Source organism: Branchiostoma lanceolatum, chromosome 17, assembly GCF_035083965.1.
Source record: "Branchiostoma lanceolatum isolate klBraLanc5 chromosome 17, klBraLanc5.hap2, whole genome shotgun sequence".
NCBI classification, from domain to species: Eukaryota; Metazoa; Chordata; class Leptocardii; order Amphioxiformes; family Branchiostomatidae; genus Branchiostoma; species Branchiostoma lanceolatum.
Window position 1 is genome coordinate 1689366 of NC_089738.1, and position 22867 is coordinate 1712232.

The 22867-nt window shown below is 41.3% G+C and overlaps 1 protein-coding gene across 1 annotated transcript; it reads left to right on the forward strand.

Annotated features, from left to right (window-relative positions):
• Positions 1 to 892: 892 nt before the first annotated feature.
• Positions 893 to 16358, forward strand: LOC136423235 (uncharacterized). Its single transcript, XM_066411340.1, has 4 exons — positions 893 to 3438; positions 3913 to 4101; positions 13518 to 13577; positions 13925 to 16358. Exons 1-4 carry the CDS (start codon positions 3370 to 3372, stop codon positions 14582 to 14584), a joined length of 978 nt encoding a protein of 325 aa, XP_066267437.1. The 5' UTR covers positions 893 to 3369; the 3' UTR covers positions 14585 to 16358.
• The last annotated feature ends 6509 nt before the right edge of the window (positions 16359 to 22867 follow it).

Consider the following 22867-nt stretch of genomic DNA (forward strand, 5'->3'; position numbering starts at 1 on the left):
TAAACCAAGGGGGTTAATTTCCTTGCAATAAAGTGGACAAAACACGAGCTTTTTTCAAAAGCCCTTGTTTTAGCAGTATCTAAAATATATATAAGCTTTTATCTCTTTTCCTGTAGCGTCGGCAGATAGAGCTGCTTCTGTACCATGACATGTCATATCCCATAGAAGGCTAAGTACTAGATAGCGATAATCAGCAAGCGGAATTACGTCTGTCCTACACATAGATGTATCTTTCTCACCGACCGGAAATAAATATCTGGACACCAAGGAGGTTCCAACCTCCTTAACTCTACCTACCATGAATCAAAAGCGTCACATAGCTCCTATTAGTAGTATTACAATTAAAGAGTCGTTCTCATGGATCAAAAGCGTCCCCTAGCATTGCTCATTGGAAAAGCATTGCTCATTGGATCTGCATTAGTTGGCGTTGAAACAATATCCTGGTAAAAAAAAAAGAATTTTGCACATTCAGTGCTTTAAAAATTCATGCATTTTGTACCGACGGTATACAATAGGCACACTGCTTACAATAAATGGAAAGTGATAGACATTTCTTTATGCCATCCCTGATGGAACAGATAAAAACACGGTATATTTCCCATCACCCTCGGTCCCGGCCCTCCGACGTTCGGGCCGGAAGCTCGGGCGATACACAATACACCGTTTTGTATTCTATATGTATATCCTGGGTCGTGCCACAGGAATCCGTGATGCGAGAAATGTCACCAAGAATGTAGAAAGCTGATCACAGAAGCCGTGAATAACTAGAATATCGTCCACTTCATCACCACGGACAGGTGTGTTTTTGTGTGTATTTAACAGGTGTGGTGTTTATCGCAGTATCAAGGACATGTGTGTGTTTGGTGGTGTTCAGTACCAAGAACAGGTGTGTTTGTATGTCTCACGGGTATGGAGTGCAGCATATCAAGGACGGGGTGATCAATAAGTTCTCGGCCTCACCCAGAAATAAGGTGCACAACTCCTATTTCGTGGCATAATCATGTAGTATGACGTCTTGTAGCAATATCCACCAAATTTCAAATTATTGTGGTCATTTTGTTTTCCAGTCGACGTTCATTTAAAAATGAGTAGGTAAGTGGCGAGAAGAACAAAATTGAGCTGAGATCAGAGCTGTGTGGGTCAAGTTCCTGATGCCATGAATGCCATGAATTAGCATGAAATCTGAAGACATTGTCAAAATGTTTGATAAACATTCCTTTCTTATTTTAACTAAAAAGAAGTGGATATCTGACTTTCAGCAGAGCGTTTTTGAACCGCACACGTCAGGTCGCAGCTCAATTTTCCATGTCTTTATCCTTCTACCTCACTTAACGTTACTGGGTGTCACCTGCTAATGATCACAATGAATTGAAATTTGGCAGATATTCACCAAAGCCTTTATAGTTTAAGATCATTCCACGATATTCAAGTTGTGCACCTTATTCCTGGGTAAGGCCGAGGACTTATTGATCACTCCTCGTATTCCTTATTCCTCCTAATTCCTTATTATGCTAAAAGCTATCCAAATTCACAGTTTTAAGTGTTTGGCACTAAGGACTGGTCCTTTGAGTAGAAGTGGACAACTGTTTTAATTCAAAAACATTAATAGACTAGTAAGAAGCTTTTGTCATAAGTTAAAACTATATCTTCTGCTTAAGCACTTTTTATTGTAATCCTTGGCGGTACCGCACTTTTCTACTGTCAAAGGTGCTTCATCCTCATGGATCAAAAGCGTCGCCTGGCAATTCTGGCTAGAACTGCTTTTTTGACAGTTGATGCTTGCAGTTCTAGCAAGGATTGCCAGGCGCGCTTTTGATCCATGGACATACATGTTAAGGCGTTATATCACAATATACATTTCATTGACGACAACAATTTCCAGTTTCTCGTGAGTTTCATGCTTTTGACAGTCAATCACACCAGTTGATAACACATAAGCAAGGGACCTGACCTTAGTGCTGAAAACTAATCAAACACGACCCGGGGACGTACGGATATTCATACTACTGCCATGTAGCAAACATGATAAGCAGGTCGTATATCGTCTGGATAGTCTGTTTATTAGATGTTGTTAAGTTTAGTGCTTTTTCTTGGGACGACACCTTAAGCTCCGGTAACTTACTATATTACTATACGTCGCATGATTTACCTACGATTGTTTTCTCTATCTGCGACTATAGCGCCGTACGTTGTAGAAGAAGCGGGTGAAATAGTTTGAATACGTATATAAAGCCGTGGACACAACCCTCATGGTTCATTGTACGATAGGGTTAGGTGAGTTTACCTAGGCCAGTCGCAGGTATATCGCAGATGAGTCGCATTTAAAATTTCCATGACCTCAAACCTTTGCCAAATGATCTTAACCTTCATGACTGAACTATACCAAATAGTTAAAATCCGCAATGGTTTAGAAATTGACGTATTAGCAACAATAAACGTGTTCAACAGCTCAATTCCTTTTAAAGTGTCCTTATAGCCCCTATTATGAGCCTCAATTAACATTTCTAATTAGCATTTCCTGACATCTTTCCGTGGTCTTCACAAGGCGACACAAAAATGACCATAGCTTACGTCGTAGTGAGATTTGATTACCTAATTTATCCAAAACACGAAAAGTTCCCCAAAAGAATACACACACAATGACCCTGTTACGGCTTCCGTTATAGGCGGCACATTTAGACGACGCTTGCTTTGACGCAGTAAATGCTCCCCCACCAAGAAAAGATAGAACCATTCATCAATATTGCCGATGGACGGAGAAACAGCCCCTTAAAAATGACTAGAATGACTAGCGAAATGCTTAATTTCAATGTGTGATCGTGAACCCGGAACCCGTGCTGTATAGATCTAAAAATTATGTTAATTTCTGTATTAGAATTATTACTGTGGCCATCGCAATGTCAGTGCAACAGGTTTCCGAGTGGGGTCCCACAACTGACGAAAGATACCTGAAAATATATATGGCTGTTCAAAGTTCCACATACCTATCACACATACAAACTATGAGCCGATTTGGTCGACCCCCATCTTCAGCCTGCATGGTTCTGTAGTTAAAACTCACGTAAAGAGCTCTTAAAATATCATAGTGATCAAAGCGTTCGCCAATGATTAACGGTGATCAATGCGTAATGCCTACAAGGGTAAGTGCGGCGTGCAATATTCAATTCAAAACTTTCGTCAATAATTAACAAGCTCAGGTGTGCAACCTTTGTATCAAAATGCCCGCTGGTCTGCCACTACAAGCACACGAACAGAACTAAGGACACTTCATGATAAAAAGCAACACGCGGGTGAATATCTACTTCAGTGCGGTGCGCCTATCGAGAAGCGTCATCCTGGACCTCTAGCGAGGAATCGAAGTGCATAGAGATGAGCCGTCGGCACATTTCTTACGGCTTCTTAGAATCCAGTTTGATTGTCGTCAGCCTCTGTCCACTGGTAAGTTACTAGTAATCTGATCATGATAATGCAATGTTTCATGTGCTCTAATAGAGCAAGTTACCGATTGTATTCCTCATGCATAACATAACATAATGAAGACAATATGTAAAAAAATTGGCTTAGTTTTTCTAGGATTGATCAAACAAAGCGTCGGTCAATGCGTGAAGAAATGAACACCTATTTCTGTTTTGTTTCTTGGATAGCTTATATTCACCAACAATGATTTTTGTTTTAAGTTGACAGGCTTCCGGTTGAACATGAGTCAAATATTTGTAACATGTCAAAAGGTAGTTCGAACTGCCATTCCGATGTTAACCCATGGCCATCCTTTACAAGATAAGATAATTTTTTGTGAAGTTATAAATGGCTGTAGAAGATGAACACCATACTACATCAAGACACATACCTAACAATATGTAACATTATACTCCTCTGAGACACACATTTTACCGGTTTTAACGTATGTTTTAGTTAGTTGGTACGGCCATGTTTGGTGTCTGGGTCTGGACAACTGGAAAGCAACCAGGCCATGATGCTGACAGCTCGCTATCTCTGGTTACATGTTCTTGGGTCTTCATCACTTCCGGTACCTCCGCCATGTTTGTCGGCCTTGTGGGCTGCTGTGGGATCATCTGTGGGAGCAGACGTTTGCTGACTGTGGTAAGAAAAGTCAACACAGAGAAAATGAGCCTGATTCTCTCCCTATCGTCTCTCTTTCTCATTTTTCATCTCTATTTCGCTACCTTCCTTTCATGTCTTCCGTTTCTCTTCTTCTCTCCCAATCTTTCAATTTTGGCGACGCCTCAGGGGCGAGCCTAATAGTATACTTTACGCCCGATTTGTAAGAATTCCCATATTTGTACAGGCATGTCTGGAATGTGTTCGTTATTCCCTGTGGAATTTGTTTTGAAGTAGCCTGTCCCTCTGTAGTAACAGGGTTGGCAAATAGTTGGAATTTTTTGTCATGGATTTGTCAAAATGTATGTCTTTGATTTAAACGGGTAGTAATTACGGTTGTCTATTATAGCGTTTATTGTAATGATCTATACATGTATATATAAAGATGTTTTGTATGTAACAAGGGCGAATAATATGCTGCACATATTTTTGATTGATTAGATGCAATTAGAATAAATAAAAATACGGATAGCTTGATTTTTTAAAAACTTTTGCTGTTTGAATGAGTGACTCATTTGCAAGTAGCGTATATGTCATCAGTTTTGAGATAGTTGCAATGATCTACGTTTCGAAGAAAAAGGACAGCCATAGTGTGGTTATATTTTTTATTCTAAGAACATGATAAAAACATATCAATTTGTTTTGAAGCAATGTTGAATATTCCACCCCTTAAGACCCGGCACAGATACAGACATGTCAATGTTTTACGAGATAGAATCGATAACTGTAATATGGATGGAATAGGGGACTCTTATATTGATCTGTACATCGTTCCAAAGGCAGATAAAATACAAAATAACAGATAACTGGGTGAAACTTTACTACATTGCATTTGTTTTGGATTAACAAGTTAGTTGCCGTAGTGGGTCGGCATTGCACTTTAGGGAGACTTTGAGTATACACATGGAAACACTACAATGATATGGACAAAAGATATCATTGGGTACAGAGTTAAGAGGTGCTCGTTTTTTTGTGCTCGTATCGTACTTACGTCATTCGTATCAAAGTGCTTTCATGATCTTTTGATCAAACTGTAAGTTTTAAATATCATAATGTTATACAAGATAGAAACGTGAACAGTAATACGAATACAATTGGGGCTCCTATATTGTCCTGTACATCGTTACAAAGTCAGATGGAATACAAAATATATAACACAAAGTTGGGTGAAAGTTCACTATTTCTTTTGTATTACCAAGTTTGCTGTCTTAGTGGTTCGGCATTGTATTTCAGGGCGGTTTTGGTTATACACAAGAATACAACACAATGATATATACAAAATATATAATTATGTACAGTGACAGTGTAAGCAGGTGCACAGTTTTGAGGCACAGCCAGGCACAGAACGTCTTGAGGGGACATTTGCATGGCTTGATATGGAATGAAGGGGTGGGGGTGTTGATTTGTGGTGTAAGGCATGGTTAGGGGAACTTGCTATTTGAGGCACAGAAAATGGCTGTCGCTATTGATGTTTTACATATAGATATGTTACCCTGTTTCTGACAAGAGAGAACATTATGTTACATTCCCTTTTGGCTGATAAGACTAAACTCAATCGTTTGAAAAGCCTCCATGTAACTTGTCCTCCTGGTACGTTGCCTGGTCTGGTTGCTCCAGACTTTCTTCATCCTCCCATCCGTATCATCTCATAACTCCTGAAAAAAACGCTGATGAATTACTCTCAACTTTGGTTGTCCAGCAGTTTCATACATTACATGCAACTAACTATTGGTTGTCAGAACGTGTAAGGCATTAATATTCCTATGATATTCGGTGGAAAATGGAAGATGGCATATGTCTGTTTGATACTCTCTACGGTTACGTTGTTCAACTCTACATTTGAAAGCATTTCCGATCCAAAAGCTAGAGACGTCCTTTATACTGGACATATAGAGAATTCATTTGTCTGCTAGAAGTTTCTCATTATACGTGGTCTTCTCGACTAACACAAATACATAAACATAATTTCTGCAACTTTGATTTAAAGTCAATGCACATTCATTCACTCACTCACTCACTCACTCACATTAATGGGTAACTGAACTGTTGGGAAAATCTGTAACTCTGAGATATTTGTGTCGGCTGAGCTTAACAGGATATTTATGAAGTTGTAACTTTGCAAGAAATATTGCAATGTCGAAAAGATTACGTACTTATCATCTTTCTCCACACCTACTTACACCTACAAATTAAACGACAGGCCACAAAACCATTTCTGGGTAAGTTAAATCTAACACGAAATCATGATCAGGTATATGGCTGGCCAGGAGTGCTACATTTCCAAATCAGTTTTCCATCAGGCAGTGTGCATGACATATAGAGGACATGTCGTGAGTAACCACTGTGTTCGACAATAGAATAAATGAATTACTCCACGAAATATCGGGGTGATCAAACATAGAAACGGCAGAATCTATGTGTACAGAAACATATGCGCCGTGCAACAGGTTCAGACCTAAAGCTTTACTGACCTTCAGACCGCTATCTGAATCTCCATCAGAGGGAAGGCGTGCTGTCGTTTCAACTTCCTGGCCTTTTCCTTGGCTCCGGACGGGCGGAGGTCCATGGGGCCGGAGGTGCCCGCTTTGTGGTCTATTCTTCGCTTTCTTGAGTACCGAACCTGCTAAGCCTTCCACTTTCTGTTCTTGATTAAAGGTAGCCCATGAAATTACGAGGAATTTGGAACGCAATGGATCAAACCTCTTTACACAAATTTGCAACCCTAACTGCGCCTGCGAATGAAACCCTCCATGGCCAAAGTCCCCCGGCAAATGTTCTCCTTATAGCCGGCGCGGTTAGTCTGATAGAGACTATCATAAAAGCGTGCTTGCTTGTTTGACTGTCGTTTTCCTGTCGCATACTGGTTCCGCCTTGCCGTGGTCGGTTGGTTACGCGTTGCTGTCGGTTACGCCCTGCTGTTGGCGATTGGTTGCGCCCTGTTGTCGTTTACGCCCTGCTGTCGGTGATTGGTGCCCCCATCTGTCGGTTACGCCCAGCTGTCGGCGGTTGGTTGCGCCCTATTGTGGGCGGTCTAGAATTAGCATGTCCCGCCCTGAGATCCGGGGGGACTGCTAGAATCCCATCAGCTGGATGCCAGATGTCAACACAAAGAACGACCCCTTCAGCCATGTTAGCCGGGCAGAGAAACACATGTTCCGCCTTTTATCTTAGGGTCTAACTGTCTGTAGTAACTTTTCCTTGGGGGTATGTTGACATGTCCTGGAGCCGAGAAATTCACTGGCCTGTGCAGGTACTTGAATCAGTCTGACATCCAGGCTATATAGGATTGCTTTCTTTTTTCATACGTACCCCTAACCTGTTTTTGTTGTGTTTGCATGTGTCTGTCTGTGTTTCTACATACTAACTAGTACACATTTTGGGCAGCATAACTCAAGACATGCAAGAAGCTACGGATAAAATCAGCCACGCTGCCTGGGTGGTCTTGTATTGCCGTTGCAATTTAAATAAAATAAAATAAAATAAAAGATAAAACACGTTGAAATTATTATCTCCATGCCGAAAATGGGGATATACATTGTAGTTATTGGCCTGTCTGCCTGTGTGTCTGTTTGTGTTTCCGATTTCTGTAATCAGCATAACTGAAGAATCTCTAAATGGATTATTAGGATTCAAGTACATGTAGAAATTGTAGTTTATGTCGCCGAAGTTAAAACAACGTCGAGTACTTCCACACTGTCCACAAAAACCCGGGGTACCATGTATACACAAGTATATACTAGCTTTGACTATACTAAAACTACGCATACGGAGGTCTCCATTCCAGTTCAGCTTCTTCCAGCAACAACGTATTTTGATATTACCTTTATCATACTGCAGCTTTAAAGAAACTTTGCCAAAATAACTTGCGTTGTAAACAGATAAATCATGAAGCCATTACATCCGGGGCAGCTAGCGGATCCCCGGAATCTAACCGGGAAACATGAAATAGGAAAGTCCTGTGCTCTGGATACAAAACTTGGTTTCAGTACTAATCAGAACATATAACAAGAGTCCGTAAGTCACAAATCTCCATGAAGTAATCCTCATTTGCATGATTGATATCTATCTTTATTCCTCCCTATCTCAGTTACGTATGCCACATGTCTGAGATTCCTATCTACACAGTGCTACAATGACATGAAATGCAATGGGTTATAAACTTTCCTTATTTATTATGCAAATTAGCGTCTGATTCGTATGATCTATATTTTATTGTCTGAATCATTGCTCAAGCTATCTACATACCAAACATCATGACGATCCGTCGACCCCTTTTGAGGTTATACTATTTCAAAGTCTGAAACAAAATCGGCCCCCGAACAGACACTCATCTGCTTGGAGATACTAGTAAACTGAAGCTATGCACCATTCCACAACTCTATAGAATAGGGGGGTTTCTGAAATATTGCATTTAGTTCATGATGAAAACTGCTACGGTAAATTAAACAAAACGTGCATTATCACGGGCATACTAGCAGACGATATGCATAATTACATACAAATACAACGAATAGAATCCTGACTTTTAGCTGCGAATACATTGAGACAACTGCCCACCAACTACGGCACAGTAAAGAAAACAGCTGGTTCTCATTAAGGAACACATCAGACGTCTGCCTGAAGTTCTTACTGCTGCCGCGCGATCTTTAACAATAAGGATAAAGGCGACTGGAGAGAATGTATCTCCTTGCAGGACACCTCGTGAGATATCAAACGGCTCTGAGAGCTCTTGGTTTCCGCTAGGGCTTGTTACACGGACGCATCCAGTGGCCACGCCGAATATGGCTTGGATGATTCTGCACACCTTGAGAGATGCACCAGCTGAACTGAGCGCTTCGTCGAGGAAGAGTTGGCTTTCAGTGTCAAACGCAGCAGCATAATCAATGAAGGTGACAACTGCTGGTTTCGCCTCCCGGAGCAACATATTTATCGTCCACTTCAGGATGCAGACATTGTCGCGGGTACCCCTTGCAGGTCGGAACCCTGCCTGGCTGTCTGGGATCAGTGGCTCAAGTTGAACATGTAGGCGGCTGGCGATTACAGCAGAGAGGAGTTTGTAGGCATGGCTGAGGAGACAGATCGCCCGGTAGTTACTGAAGTTGTTGCGGTCATTTTTCTTGTAGAGCATGATGAATATGCCTTTCACGAGTTCAGGGGGTACAATTTCAGAATCCCAGATCAGGTGTACTACTCGGAAGAGTTCACGCTTGGCTGCGGGTGAGTGCTGATAAGCTTCTATTGGTATTTTGTCATACCCTGGTGCTTTGCCACTTTTGAGGGCTTTCAAGCACTCTTCAAGTTCACTGTCGCTGAGACGGTCTTCCTGGCTTACCGTAGTCTCACGCTGGCGGTGAGAGTCTGCAGGTGGGGTGGCGAACTTTTGGGCGAGGAAAGTGTTCCATGCAGACAAAAGTTGCTCCGGAGACACAATTGGCTCACCTGCTAAGTCCTTGGATGGCATGGTCACTGTGCTGTTTGTTTTGCCACTGAGTAGCTTGGTTAGGCGAGTGATTTCTCGTGAGTTTCCTGTCTGCTCCGCAACTTCCATGTCTCTGATTATGCTGTCAATGTAGTTACGGTAGTCTTCCCGGGTCGATTGTGAAATCGCTTTAGAAGCTTCTTTACGTTCTTGACTGTTCATGTTTGGGAAGTTTGCCTGTCTGTGTGAGTACAGGTCTTTGGTCCTGGTACTGACGAGCCGTTTACGTAATGGTAGTGAGGTACGTTTTGGTAAGACAGCAGATGCTGCCTCAGACACAGACTTCTGGAGGTTTTCCAGCGACTCGGCGGGGTCATCTGGGTTGTACTTTTGCTAAGATATATTGGCACTTACTTTGCTGTCAAAGTTCTGCTTTAACTCGACATCATGATGGAGGAGGCTGTAATCTGGCAGTTTTGTTGTTTTGTGTTGCATTTTAATTCGTGTTTTCAGCAAGCAGCTGATCATACCATGATCGTAATGCCGTCCCCAGCGTTTGCATGCCATGCCCCATTTCACTTTGCTGTCTTGGATGAAGGTTGCCCGGCGGGAAGATATGAGAACATAGTCGATTTGTGATGGCTTGTACTCCGGGTCTTTTGCAAGGTATGTGGCATTTGACTTGCGTCTACGAGGTTGAAAGAAGGTAGAGACCGCTGTGAGGCTTGTTCTGCGCATCATGTCAAGGAATTGCATGCCCTCTTGGTTCGGATTCTTGTGAACACACCATCGGCCTGTGAGGTTATCGATGTTTCTACCCAGTTTGCAGTTTAGGTCGCCCAGAACGATTATGCAGCCGTTTGAGTTCACTCTTGTAATTAGATTTTCGAGCTGACCGAGTGTGTCTTCTGCAAATGGTTTCTTCCCCCGCATTTTCTGCGGCATGTAGACTCCTATGACGAATAAGTCACAAGGCGAGGCCCTGATTTTTACGAATGCAATCCTAGAACCACACGTACCTTTGTGCATAACGCACTTTGCTGTTTTGTCTGGTGACTCCAGAGTAAGGGTCATCAGGTGGAGCCGGGTCGGCTGTGATGAAGTTACGATTGTTTGTCAACAAACCTTTGTCATGTGTTTCGGTGAGGGCCAGTATGTCGTAACCACATTCTTGGCATAGATCCCGCATTGTGTGGGTCAGACCACCGCGATTCCAGGTGCCAATCTTGAGTTGGTTACCGAGTGGTAGCTTGCTTCTGTGGGGAGGGAGGTCTGTAAGCATGTCTTCGCAGCCTGAACCGTGTCGGATCGTATCCGCACGCACCGCTGAAGCCACTCCGCGGCGAGAAGGTGAAGCCATAGTTGAGTTCACGCCAGTTTGGGCCGATGGTTGCCCCTAACGTTGGCTTTATCGCCGTTGCCAGATGGTCGAGTCCTCAGCGATGGCGTCGCCCACCTTCCGTTCCAAACAAGGAGATATATTCTCTCCAGTCGCCTTTATCATTGGACTCATGCGTATTTTCGAACTACATGACAGTCCCACCTCCGGTGTAACGGTCGGCAGCCCACCTTACCAAGCAAGTAACCATCAGCCGTCTGGAGTACGCTGACGACGCAGGTCTGATGGACGAAAGTGTTCAAGAGGCCTCCGAACGCATTTCTGCAATAGCCAGTGGCTCCAGGGACGATGCTGCCATGGAAATATCAGTCCCAAAAACAAAAGCCATGCACATACACCGTAAAGACCGTGTATCAACGACGACAGAGGCCGAGGTAGCTGCCTTGAACCTAAAACACAAATGCCCAGATTGCACAAGAGATTTTCCAACAAAAAGAGGCCTAGTCATTCACCGGAGTCGCTGGTGCCTACATCACCCCTCCACCGCCAACACCCGGTCACGTGCCGGTAGCCTCGCGGACAAGGAAGTACAGCGCCAGAAGAGAGTTGCCAAGGAAAAGGAACGTGGCCACGTCACCCTACAAGGCCAACAACTAGAAAACGTCCACACATTTGACTATCTTGGAAGCCGCATGCAATGTGAAGGTGACCAGAAAGTAGATGTAAAATACAGAATGGACATCGCACAATCCCGCTTCAGCTCCCTACAACATATATGGAGGGACCACAGACTTCCGCATCCAATGAAGATACGTTTGTACAAATCTTCTGTCTGTTCAACCCTCGCGCACAGCTGTGAAGCATGGGACTTGACGCAGGACGTCACAAGAATGGTCAACGGTTTCAACAGCAGATGTCTACACGTGATTACTAAGAAACATTTTCGAGACACAGCAACAAACCCAAACTACAACCTGATGTCAGCCATCCGCCGTAGGAGACTCCGGTACCTGGGCCACATTCTCCGCATGGACCCCTCCAGACTGGTCAGGCGCACCCTGAAAGCCTACGTGTGCGGAGGAGACAACCCGCCGGAAGGCTCCCTGCTGATGGATTGTGAACACTTACCTTTTGAACACTTAGCTAGGCAAGCAAGAAACAGGCGCATGTGGAATGCCAGAATCAATAAGATAAAGTAATTTTCTAAAGCATGTAGCATAAGACCTTGGGTCTAAAAATGTAAAACATACATACATACATACAACAATAAGGACAGATCCAAATGCCTAATTATATAGGGGTGCTTTAAAATATTACATTAATCATTAAAACAGCTACGGCAAAATGAAAAGACTTGCATCATCACGGGCATATCTGCAGACGACGTGCCAAATTACACGCCGATACAACTAAGGGAACCGTGAATTTTAGCTGCGAACATGTAAAACCAAGTAACTACAATACTCCTGCAGGAGGTATACCTCCTTCCACAGAGTGAAAATACATTGTACTTATGCCGACATATCTCAATGCGCATGTATCACCCCGACCAATCAAGCCACGTGAATCGCATTGAAACTCAGATTCGTATCAGCCATGTCCCGACAAATCGCTTTCTAACTTGCGTTAACGACTACATCTGACCAAACAAACTCGCCAGTGAGATAGTGGAAGGTGTCAGCTTCCAAAAAATGTTTTCAGATTGACAATTTTGGCACTTTGGAAGTGACTGAATCCGCCCGCGATTAAACGTTTAGAGAAAAGTAGTAGAAACTATTTTCACCTTCCACCATCTCACTGGCGAGTTTGTTAGGTCAGATGTAGTCGTTAACGCAAATTAGAAAGCGATTTGTCGGGTCATGGCTGATACGAATCTGAGTTTCAATGCCATTCACGTGGTTTGATTGGTCGGGGTGATGTATATGTATTGTTGGGTGAGAGGGGGGGCAAGCACAGTGTATAGTAGGAAGAGATTCAATCATGTTAACTTTCTACAATTGCAGAACATCTTTATGACAAACAGAACATGGTAGTTGGTACAGTGGAGTCCGACCGTCGTCCTGGTCATTTTACGCGCATCTAGAAAATAGACAAATCAGGCAAGGCAATTGCAGGACTTATGATGAATTTAGGTTATGAGATAGACTCGTGTAAACCAGAATACAACTATTTGTCATCAACAAATATCCATTAAAAGTAACCTTTCCACCGTCGCCATGGCAATGCTTTTTTGATTGCCACTCTTGTTCAATTTCTTTCTTCTTTCCGTTCGTCCTTTTTTTCTTCATACCATCTTTCAATTACCTAATTCCCATACCTTTCTGTGTCTTTCACTCTTCCCTTACTATTTCTCTCTTCAATGCTAATTTCGCTTCCTCCTACCCCTCCGACATCGATTTCCTTTTCTTTCTTCTGTTGCCCTCTCGCTAACCTTTGTCCATCTCACTCTTTGTATGAGTCTGTATTTGTCACGAGATACGTATGGTAAACAACGGGTTCCCCATGCTCAACAGGATTATGATCAAGAGGCTTTACAGGATGACGTATATATTCATTGTGTCCATTTTAACAGTTTAAGCCAGGTAGTTTATCAAATGTGTAAGATGCCATGGCAACGAGAGATGTTTATGTTCTCTGCAGACCAGCATAGCTCTGGGTGCATTATCCATGTCCGTGGTGACGTACTCTTTATACGGAAATGTAAGTAAATCTGTTTCAACTTCGTCCAGTAAAATAAAAAAAGAGAACAGATTTATGCAAAACGTTTCTGTCTAGTAAAGGAAAAGACTAAACGAGATCTAGCAGCTTCATACATAAAATCACACACACACACACACACACACACAAACACACACACACACACACACACACACACACGCACACACACACACACATTCATTGCATGTCTATCGGAGAAGTTTGATTTTGTTAAGCATGCATTACACCAATCAAACGCTAAATGTAAATGCTATTCATTACAGACGTGAGGTGTGTTATTGTATGCTAGAAATGTTTCCATTAGATACAATAATTTGAACTCTCTATAGTTGCACCTTTCATGGCGGGACATCCCCTGGCAGGCCATCTCCATCGCTGTTGGAATCATGACATTCTCCTATAACTATCGTGAGACCAAGAAAAAGGAAACACGACGGAACCGACTTAACCACATCAATGAGCAGCTCTCTAAGCTGTACGGACCTCTGTACGGGAACAGACTGTCCAACCGCAAGAGCTATTTGGAGGCAATCAAAGGGCATAAAAATCTCCGAGACTATCTGCAGGTTGCTAAGTCACAATGGCAGAACCCTCGGACTAGGGATGAAGGTATAAGGATGTTAACCAGGTGGCGAAAGTTTCTGTTTTACATCACCCATCCGCTAGATGTAAAGGCAGAGGAGACCATACGAGACAACGCACATCTCTTCGAGTATGGCGTTGAGGAAGCGGAACTCTTTCAGAATTTCATCTTTCACGTCAACTATGAGAAGCTCATCGTAGCGAGTTGGCGGGAAGGAAGAAATGTTTCCGGCATCAAAGAAGCCTTTCAAGAGGAGGATTTTGTACGTGAAAACAACGCGGGAAAATCAGACGATAAAACATCCAAAATGCTTACGGACTTGGTGGAGCAAGTGAGGGAAACATACGCCACGCTTGTTGCTAGGCAACAAAAGTTGATGCGGGAGATTGACGAGGCGGCAGGATAAAGGCAGTGAGACCTACATCCGCTAGGAGCCGCTGTTCATTAGCTAAACCATAATTCACAATGGTATTATATATAACAGCATAGGTGTGTAGTATTAAAACATATTGCTATGTTGTTTAATTCAGGCACCTTATCGTGCGCCATAGTGATGTGAGAAAGCTGGCTATATTCAGCTACGACCCCTGGTGTATTATACGCTCGTTCTTATTTGAATGTACAAATTGCTGTCGCCAGCCTTTACGACTTGATATGTGCCAAATTAAGGATAATTAAGCGCACCATCGATGCTTTCTTCACTTTCCCACAACACATATCATGTTTCACGAAAAATGCACCTCAAAATTACTTCGAAAAAGTTATGGCAATGGGTGGCCTAAAGAGTCATAAAAAACGCCTGCGGAGACATGCAAAATTTAAAAAGCAGCCGAGAATGTAACAATTCAGTTCAGAGAATGACCGGTTAACTGGTGAATCCAGCTACTGAGGCCCTCCGACAAATGACGTCAGATCGGTCCTGTCACTGTTCTTGTACGCTGTGCAAGGCAGTTTATGCCTGTCGCCCTTAGTCCCTGCAAAAAATTCGACCACAAACTTTAAGCGGATTAGTAAACTTTCTTCATTTATTATGCAAATTAGTTCATGGTTTTCATTATATGTATTTGATTATGTAAAACATTACCAAAGCTATCTACATACCAAAAATCATGACGATCTGTCAACCCCTTCTGTAGTTATTAGCCTCCAAAGGTTTCAACAAAAACGCCAACTGCAGGTCCAAACAAGCCGCTAGGGGAGCCAAACTTACACCACCTATTCCCTGTTCCAGACCCTATGTATTGGTGAAAATTCATGAACCTGGCACTTCCAGAAAATTCGACCACAAAATTTAGAACTCAGCTGCAGTACCTTAATTATCAGCTAGGAGGCCCATTATCGAACTTGACCTTCCTCTTTAACACTCCTACCTACCAACTGAATATCATGCACAGCCGTCAACAGCACCTCGAGTTATGCTGGCGACATACAAATTCACACACATATAAAGCGCGCTGCAGTACCGACGGAAAATGCCAGGGAAACCATTTTTAAATTGACCTCCGTTTCCACAGCACCTACACACCTGCAAAAAATCATGAAGATCCATAAACGTTTCCGTCACTTTTTTTGCCTACATACAAACACAAAAAATGCAAAGTCTGCTGCAGTACTGTTGGAAAACGCCAGTTAAACCATTTTTGAACTTGACCTTCCTTTGCACAACAATTACACACCTACCAAAAATCATAAAGATTCATCGAAGCTTTCTTAAGATATGCTCCTGACATACATAAAGACCCATCCAACAGATTTTTCAACCGAAAACATAATCTTCTCCGAGTACAAGTACTCGGCGAAGATAATTAGTCTCTCCATTCAGGAATAGAGTCTTCCAGTAGCACCTCAACACAATATGGACCAGTCCAAAACCATATCCACTTAAACAAATACACTTCTGCTAACAAATGGACTTCTTTTCATAATCGCTCCAGCTCAAAATTGAAATAAATAATTAAAGAATCCTCCACTTGCAAGAATGGGATATTCCGTGCAATCTCCATGTAAACTAGACCAGTCGAAAAATATCCGCTCAAAATCACACTCTTGCGCATAATCAACCCAGTTCAAAATTGAATTAAAAAAAGATTAACCCCAGGGAAGAATGAAGTTTTCCATAGTATACATAATGATAAATATGAAGATTTGACAAATCGCTTTTTGAGTTGCGTTAACGACTAAATCTGACAAAGCAAACTCGCCAGTGAGATGGTGGAAGGTGTCAGCTTTCAAATGATGTTTTCAGATTGACAATTTTTGCACTTTGGAAGTGATTGAACTTGCTCGCGATTTAACGTTTAGAAAAAAAAGTTTTTATTACTTTTCTATAAACGTTAAATCGCGGGCACGTTAAATCACTTCCAAAGTGCCTAAATTGTCAATCTGAAAACATCATTTGAAAGCTGACACCTTCCACCATCTCACTGGCGAGTTTGATTTGTCAGATTTAGTCGTTAACGCGACTTAGAAAGTGATTTGTCGGGTCATAACTGATTCAAATTTGAGTTTCAATGCGATCGATTGGTTGGGATGATATCGAATGGATACTGCATTGAATGTCTATTTACACAACTTGTAACAACGTATCATTAAAGTTTTTTTCCACCATAGTGAATAAAAACTTGCTGGTTTGCAATCTTCCAACGTCTCTGACGAATGGATATCAATGTTTAACAAGAGTCCGAAGACCCAAAATCTCCATGAAAGTTGTTTTTATATATGATATGTTTTATTTGCCCTAGTTATTTGTTGTTGCCGCTGTTTTTTTTAATGTGCCAGAGGGTATCCACGTAATAGAAACTAGAAAAGCAACATTTTCGGGAAAATGGAGGTTATTCCCCTCCCATTACCTACACCTCAAATATGACGTCCTTAGCATTTACTGTAGTGAAAGGGAATTCTGAAGTTTCTGCATAAATTATGCAAACTACGTTGACGTCAGAATGACGTCATACAATGACGTCATTTGCTATCTCTTAGTGTTTTTTTATTTTTTATAATTTTATCAAATCAATCGTCTCAAATTATAATCACAAAACACTAGGTTACAACATCAGTTTGCGTATACAAGCAAAATATGTACACATAATACTTAGCCTATATCACAATTCATTATCTCACATATACATACATATGACCTTACCTAAAAAAGCTACCGTGTTATGTTCACAGCTACAGATGAGATTAGATTGATTTCGACTGTTCGAAGGGTAAATGAAAGTGTTGGGGTGGCGAGGAGAACCCTTTGCTGACTGTTGCACAGATAGACTGACAGTGTTTGTTGGAGTCAGTGTCATGGTGTGAGGTAGTACAATTGCCAGAGTTAAAACCAGGCTAATCATCCTAAGCAACCTCGATGTGTCAATATGTAGAGACGCCTTTCTCCATCCAGTCACATTTCCTAAATTCTTTCCTCTGCAATATGAGACTGAGTGCCATTCTGCAAGATGATAGTGCACGTCCATACAGAATGAGAGTAATTTCAGACCACCTCCATGAAGGTGCAGGAATATAGAGGGCAGAATGGCCTTCCTGCAGCCGAGATCTCAACACAATGCAACACCTCTCATACTCTGTGATCACTGAACAGCTTGGGCGAGCTGTGAATGCAAGAAAGATCAACAGAACAATACGACCTGCGGCGACTCCTTGTGGAAGAATGCCCAGGGGCCGCGTAACGAAACTGGTGACAATTACGAGGATATGTGCCGGGCTGTGGTAACAGCGCATGGCTTGTGTACTCAGTATTAAGCCACCTTCATCATAACTGAGGCTCCTTTACGCAAGTTTTTGTTTGGATGAAGACAAACCTTGGCTCTCATACTAATGTGTTTTGTTGATTCAAGTTTCATATTACCCTCACAAGCCACGTGCTACCAGCAGAAGAAAAAAAAGACGGAATTGAGCGTTTGACATTAGTAGGGTAATCTGGGCATTTTTTTCATGTGACCCGCTCGCATAAGCAGGTCTGGTGCTCGTTCCATTAATTTAGAACCATCACAAGTTTGGTACCATGGGAAAGAAAATCACACAAGCTTTTCAATGATATATAAATCATTGAAATTGATCAAGAAACAACGGAGATATGATCCACCAAAGTTCAGATTCCAAACTTTTGTGCCGAGTGTACATTAATTATGCAATACAAAACTGTTAAAAAATAAAAGCAAGATTACACTCCTTAGCTGTTGGTATTCAAGAGGTAGCTATAGGTCTACAGGCAGTGGTAACTCTGTTTTTCATTTCCTATTTAAAAAGAATGGGCATATTGTTTTGATGTGAGGTGGGATTTTGGCTCTTCCTGAGAGAAACCCATGTTTTAAATATGGCACATTTAGCTATAGATATTATTAGTATTCGTCTTTTAAGGTGGAGTTTAGAGGCTGAGTGACTTTTCCAAGTATTACTTCTTCAAAATCTATTGTAGGATTACTGGGACTGAAAGGTATGCAATTATGAACTGTGTTCCACAGGTCTGATAATCTCTTACAATCCACAAATATATGTTTATAATTATCAATATCCCCACTGTTACATAGTTTACATAACGTTATAGGATCTACTATTAGGCCATTTTCATATTGCATTTTCCGTTTGTTTGATTTTTACCACACGGCAGTATTTAATGTAGTAGTTTGTAATTCAGTTCAGCTATTTGCGTGTCCTTACATGCAGTTTTGTAGAGCAAATTCCAATTTTTTTTTCCAGTCAAAGGATTCAGTGATATGAAAAATTGTCTGCCATTTCTGTTGACAGTTTGGCAACACTGCATGTTTCAGAGCGAGTGTAGAATAAAGTAATTTACAGGATTTTGTCATGTTTTTTGAGTTTGTTGTAGGTTTAAACCGATGTGGGGGTGAGATAACAAGATGTGTTGGGCGGTCATCTGAGTCGAGTTCATTTTTGACAAGAGTTTTGCAGGTGCTGGGTAGGGCTTGATACAGGCTTATGTGCTCAATTAAAGTATTGGGTCGGTGGCTAAGGGTAGAGTACTCATTCATAGAGATGAATTTCCCCTGTGGAATAGATCTTTCACATAGATCATGCCTTCTTTAATCCACTGGGAGAAGAAGAGAGTTTTGCCCTGTGATCTTATATTTTCATTTCACTATATCATCTGTTCTTTTACCGGGGCCTGATGTCATCTATTTACTCAACTTTGTAATAGGATAATATAACTTGTTTATAAAATTTGGGAATATGGTTGAAGTTTGGGCCATCGCCTTAATTTTCAAAGTTCATGTGTAATATAAGGTTATTGGGACCAAAAGAATTTGAATACAATATATAGGAGGAGTGTTTTCCATCTAGATTTGTCATCCACTATCAATCTATATATCCAACGCGATAAGAGGGCTGGCTTATGACGTCTCTTTTGATTTTGTTCTTTTTGCCTTTCCATCAAAACTTGAAAATTTCTCTTTTTATAGATGTAACAACCCAGGGCGGAGAAACAATCACTGCCATATTGTGTATTATCTGTGAAAGAGCTAATGACTTAATGATAGTGATTTTTCCATACAAGGTTAGATTTCTACATCTCCAGAATTGCAATATGTTTTTCAGCCTTTCTATCTTTTTCTCCCAATTCAGAAGTTCACACTCATGGTGGAGGGATGATTTAAAGAAATAGATGCCTAAGGATTTTATGGGGCGCTTAGGCCAAGATGTATCTAGGGGGGTGTCTTGTCTGTCTACATAAGGCCACACCAATTTAATTTGTTGGTTCTCGGATTTTTTTAGAAAAAAAAAAACAAGCGACAGTGCGAAAAAGAAACTTCGCAAAAAGTCTCGGGTCAAGATAGAGGCTTACAGGCTAGACAAAGAATGACAGTATTATGCATGTTTTCAGTCTTCCATGGCACATTTATACAATGATTTCCTTCATTTCATCTGGTATTATCACATAGGTAGATGGCGTCGTCCAATCAGAAGCCTCCATTGCCCACAATAAGTGGTCTGTTATCACGCCATAACACACCACTTATGACGTCATGTCAGAACACAACCGTTCCAATTTGTAGAGGGGGTATCTTTTTGATGAATCTTTTTCTTAACCTTGTTTAAAAAATCTTTATAACCGTTGCATTTTGTAGAGGGGGTATCTATTTGATGAATTTTTTTCTTAACCTTGTTTAAAGAATCTTTATTGTCTTAGAATTCCTCAAAATTTCCTTAGAATACATGAAAAAGGGAAAACAAATTTAAAATTCCCAAAAATGTTCCGCGTGTTCCATTTCCTGCTGGCCAAAGAACCTGTGTTCTATTCAGGTTACCTGAGGTCATGTTGCAGGGAGATTCTTCTATGATAACATTTTCTGACTGACCTGAAACCGACCCTCCTATCCTGTGTGGTTGAAATAAATAAATCAGGCAACAGTTGTACATATTCTTCATCATCTTCTGTTAATAAAGGACAAATGTGAATTCTGAAATGCATTCTTAATAGTATAAGGGATCTATGCGTCAAACAGAAATTGTCTACTCTTATATGCGTCAGTTTGGATAAGCTATATGATAATAACGTTAATGACCCGCCTCTTCCTCGGTGTATATGGTGTCATAACGCCTGGTCATGTGCTATAACAACCTCATAAAACCACCTCGTTCGCTTCGCTCACTCGGTGGTTTTATTCGGTGGTTATAGCACATGGCCAGGCGTTATGACACCATATACACCTCGGGGCGGGTCATTAACCCTTAATTATAATTCCGAATATTACGACTACAATTATTCGACCATTTGTTTAGTAAACAGATGGAAGCATCAAAATACGCGTGGCGTCGTGTGGCGCAAGTGGTAGAGCGCGGCTGTCTAATCCCGGGTTGTGCCCAGAGACATGTCCGAACTTACGCCCCGACGTTGTGCCCTTGGGAAAGGCACTTAACACGACTTTCCTCACTTCACTCAGGTGTAAATGAGTACCTAACTCATCTAGGACGTTAAATGGAGGTCCCGTGTTTGGGGAGAGCCAAACCCCGCGCACGTAAAAGAACCCACCACACCTTTCGAAAAAGAGTACGGGCATGCCCCGGTGTGCGATGGTCCAAACCTTACAGTCTGGTCTGGGTTGACACCTTGAAAAGGTGATAGTCACTTGTTATGTCAAACCTTCCACAAATGTGGTAAATCAAAATGAATATTTATTGGCAAAGATCTTATACTCTGTATTAAGGAGACTTATTGGCCGCCAGTTTTCTAAATACTTTTGCTCATTCTTTTTGTGTATAAGTCTTATAACTGCACGTCTTTGTAATACTGACATCTTTCCTGTCCTTAAGGTTTCTTGAATGCAATCATAAATAAAATCCCTTAGTGTTAAGAGTGTATCATACACGTAAGCCACACTGCATACACCATAACGTTAATTAGTTTAGGGATGTTTGAACTCTAGTTCCAGTTTTAAGTCTTTAATTCTCTTATCTTACCAGGGACAGCTCATAAAGCCTACATTACAAGAAAAATATATTTTTGATAAACAAATACAGGTCAACTGAAGAATGAAGATGACAAGCATATGGTCTTTTAGGTAAAGTTGTAACTTTGCACTTCCTGCTATGTTTAGACTCTACGCCAAGCTTATCATGTTTATTGTTTTTCGTGATTCAAATTTCTACAGTGTTTGTAGAGCTTGTTGATAGCACCGTACATGTATACTGTATAGTTGTGTGTTTGTAATCCACGCAGTGTTCTGTGTCATTCGAGACGTTTTTTCAGACAGTTTGGTGATTTAGACATCCTGCAGAAGTATTATACATTTCGTTTGCTCGTTGGTGAATCTGCAGATATATACTGGTTAGATGTGGCGTTGGATTCCATGCAGCATCCTGTACTATATTACTACTATTCGTCATGCAAATATCCTACCAAGTAGTTTGCGGAGTTTACAAGCGGTTGATTAATCGATAATATACGCGAAGTCTTATATGCAACCGCAGGTCAATTGTTCGAATCTTCTGCCATAGGTCCGTGGTACGAACTGTTTTCTACAGTTCCTCGGTATGAACTGTTTTCTTTTTTCAATCTGTTGCAAGGGAATGTAATGATGATTTCCATTTATATCGCCATCTTTCAGCGATTACATCAGAGATAATTTCCCTGATGAGTCGAACGAGGCAGACAATAAAAGTTACAGTCAGACATTTTTCAGTCAGGAAAATAACATTGTAGGATATATGTATTTTCTTATTTTTCTCAGATTTTGTAGGGGATGTACAGGCACAGGTATGATCACCACTTGTCGGTACTCTTACCGAGATGTTGTTTGCGTAGAAGTTTTTTTCTTAAATTTGTTTTTTACATTTAAACTATTAAAGATCTTCTTTATATACCTTATGTGTAACTTTCAAAGATTTGAAGCAGACATAGTTTATCATGGGCTACGGTAGTGCCGACCGTGGCGACAAATCATCATATCTGTTTATTATGTTTGGACAATGTGTTTTACATATCAAGCACATTTCCCGGCGTATGATACAGCTCATATGTATATATATATATATATAGCCAAATGTGACAATAGACATAGCTACTTACAACTAACCGCAGCGTAGACACGTAGCAAAAAGTCATTATATCTGTTTGTAAGGTGGACAATATGTTTTGAAAATACTGGCTGTTATTGATAAATGTACCTGATATAGCTGATCACAGGTTTCGGTAGTACAGAAACTGAACAATGAGCCATTA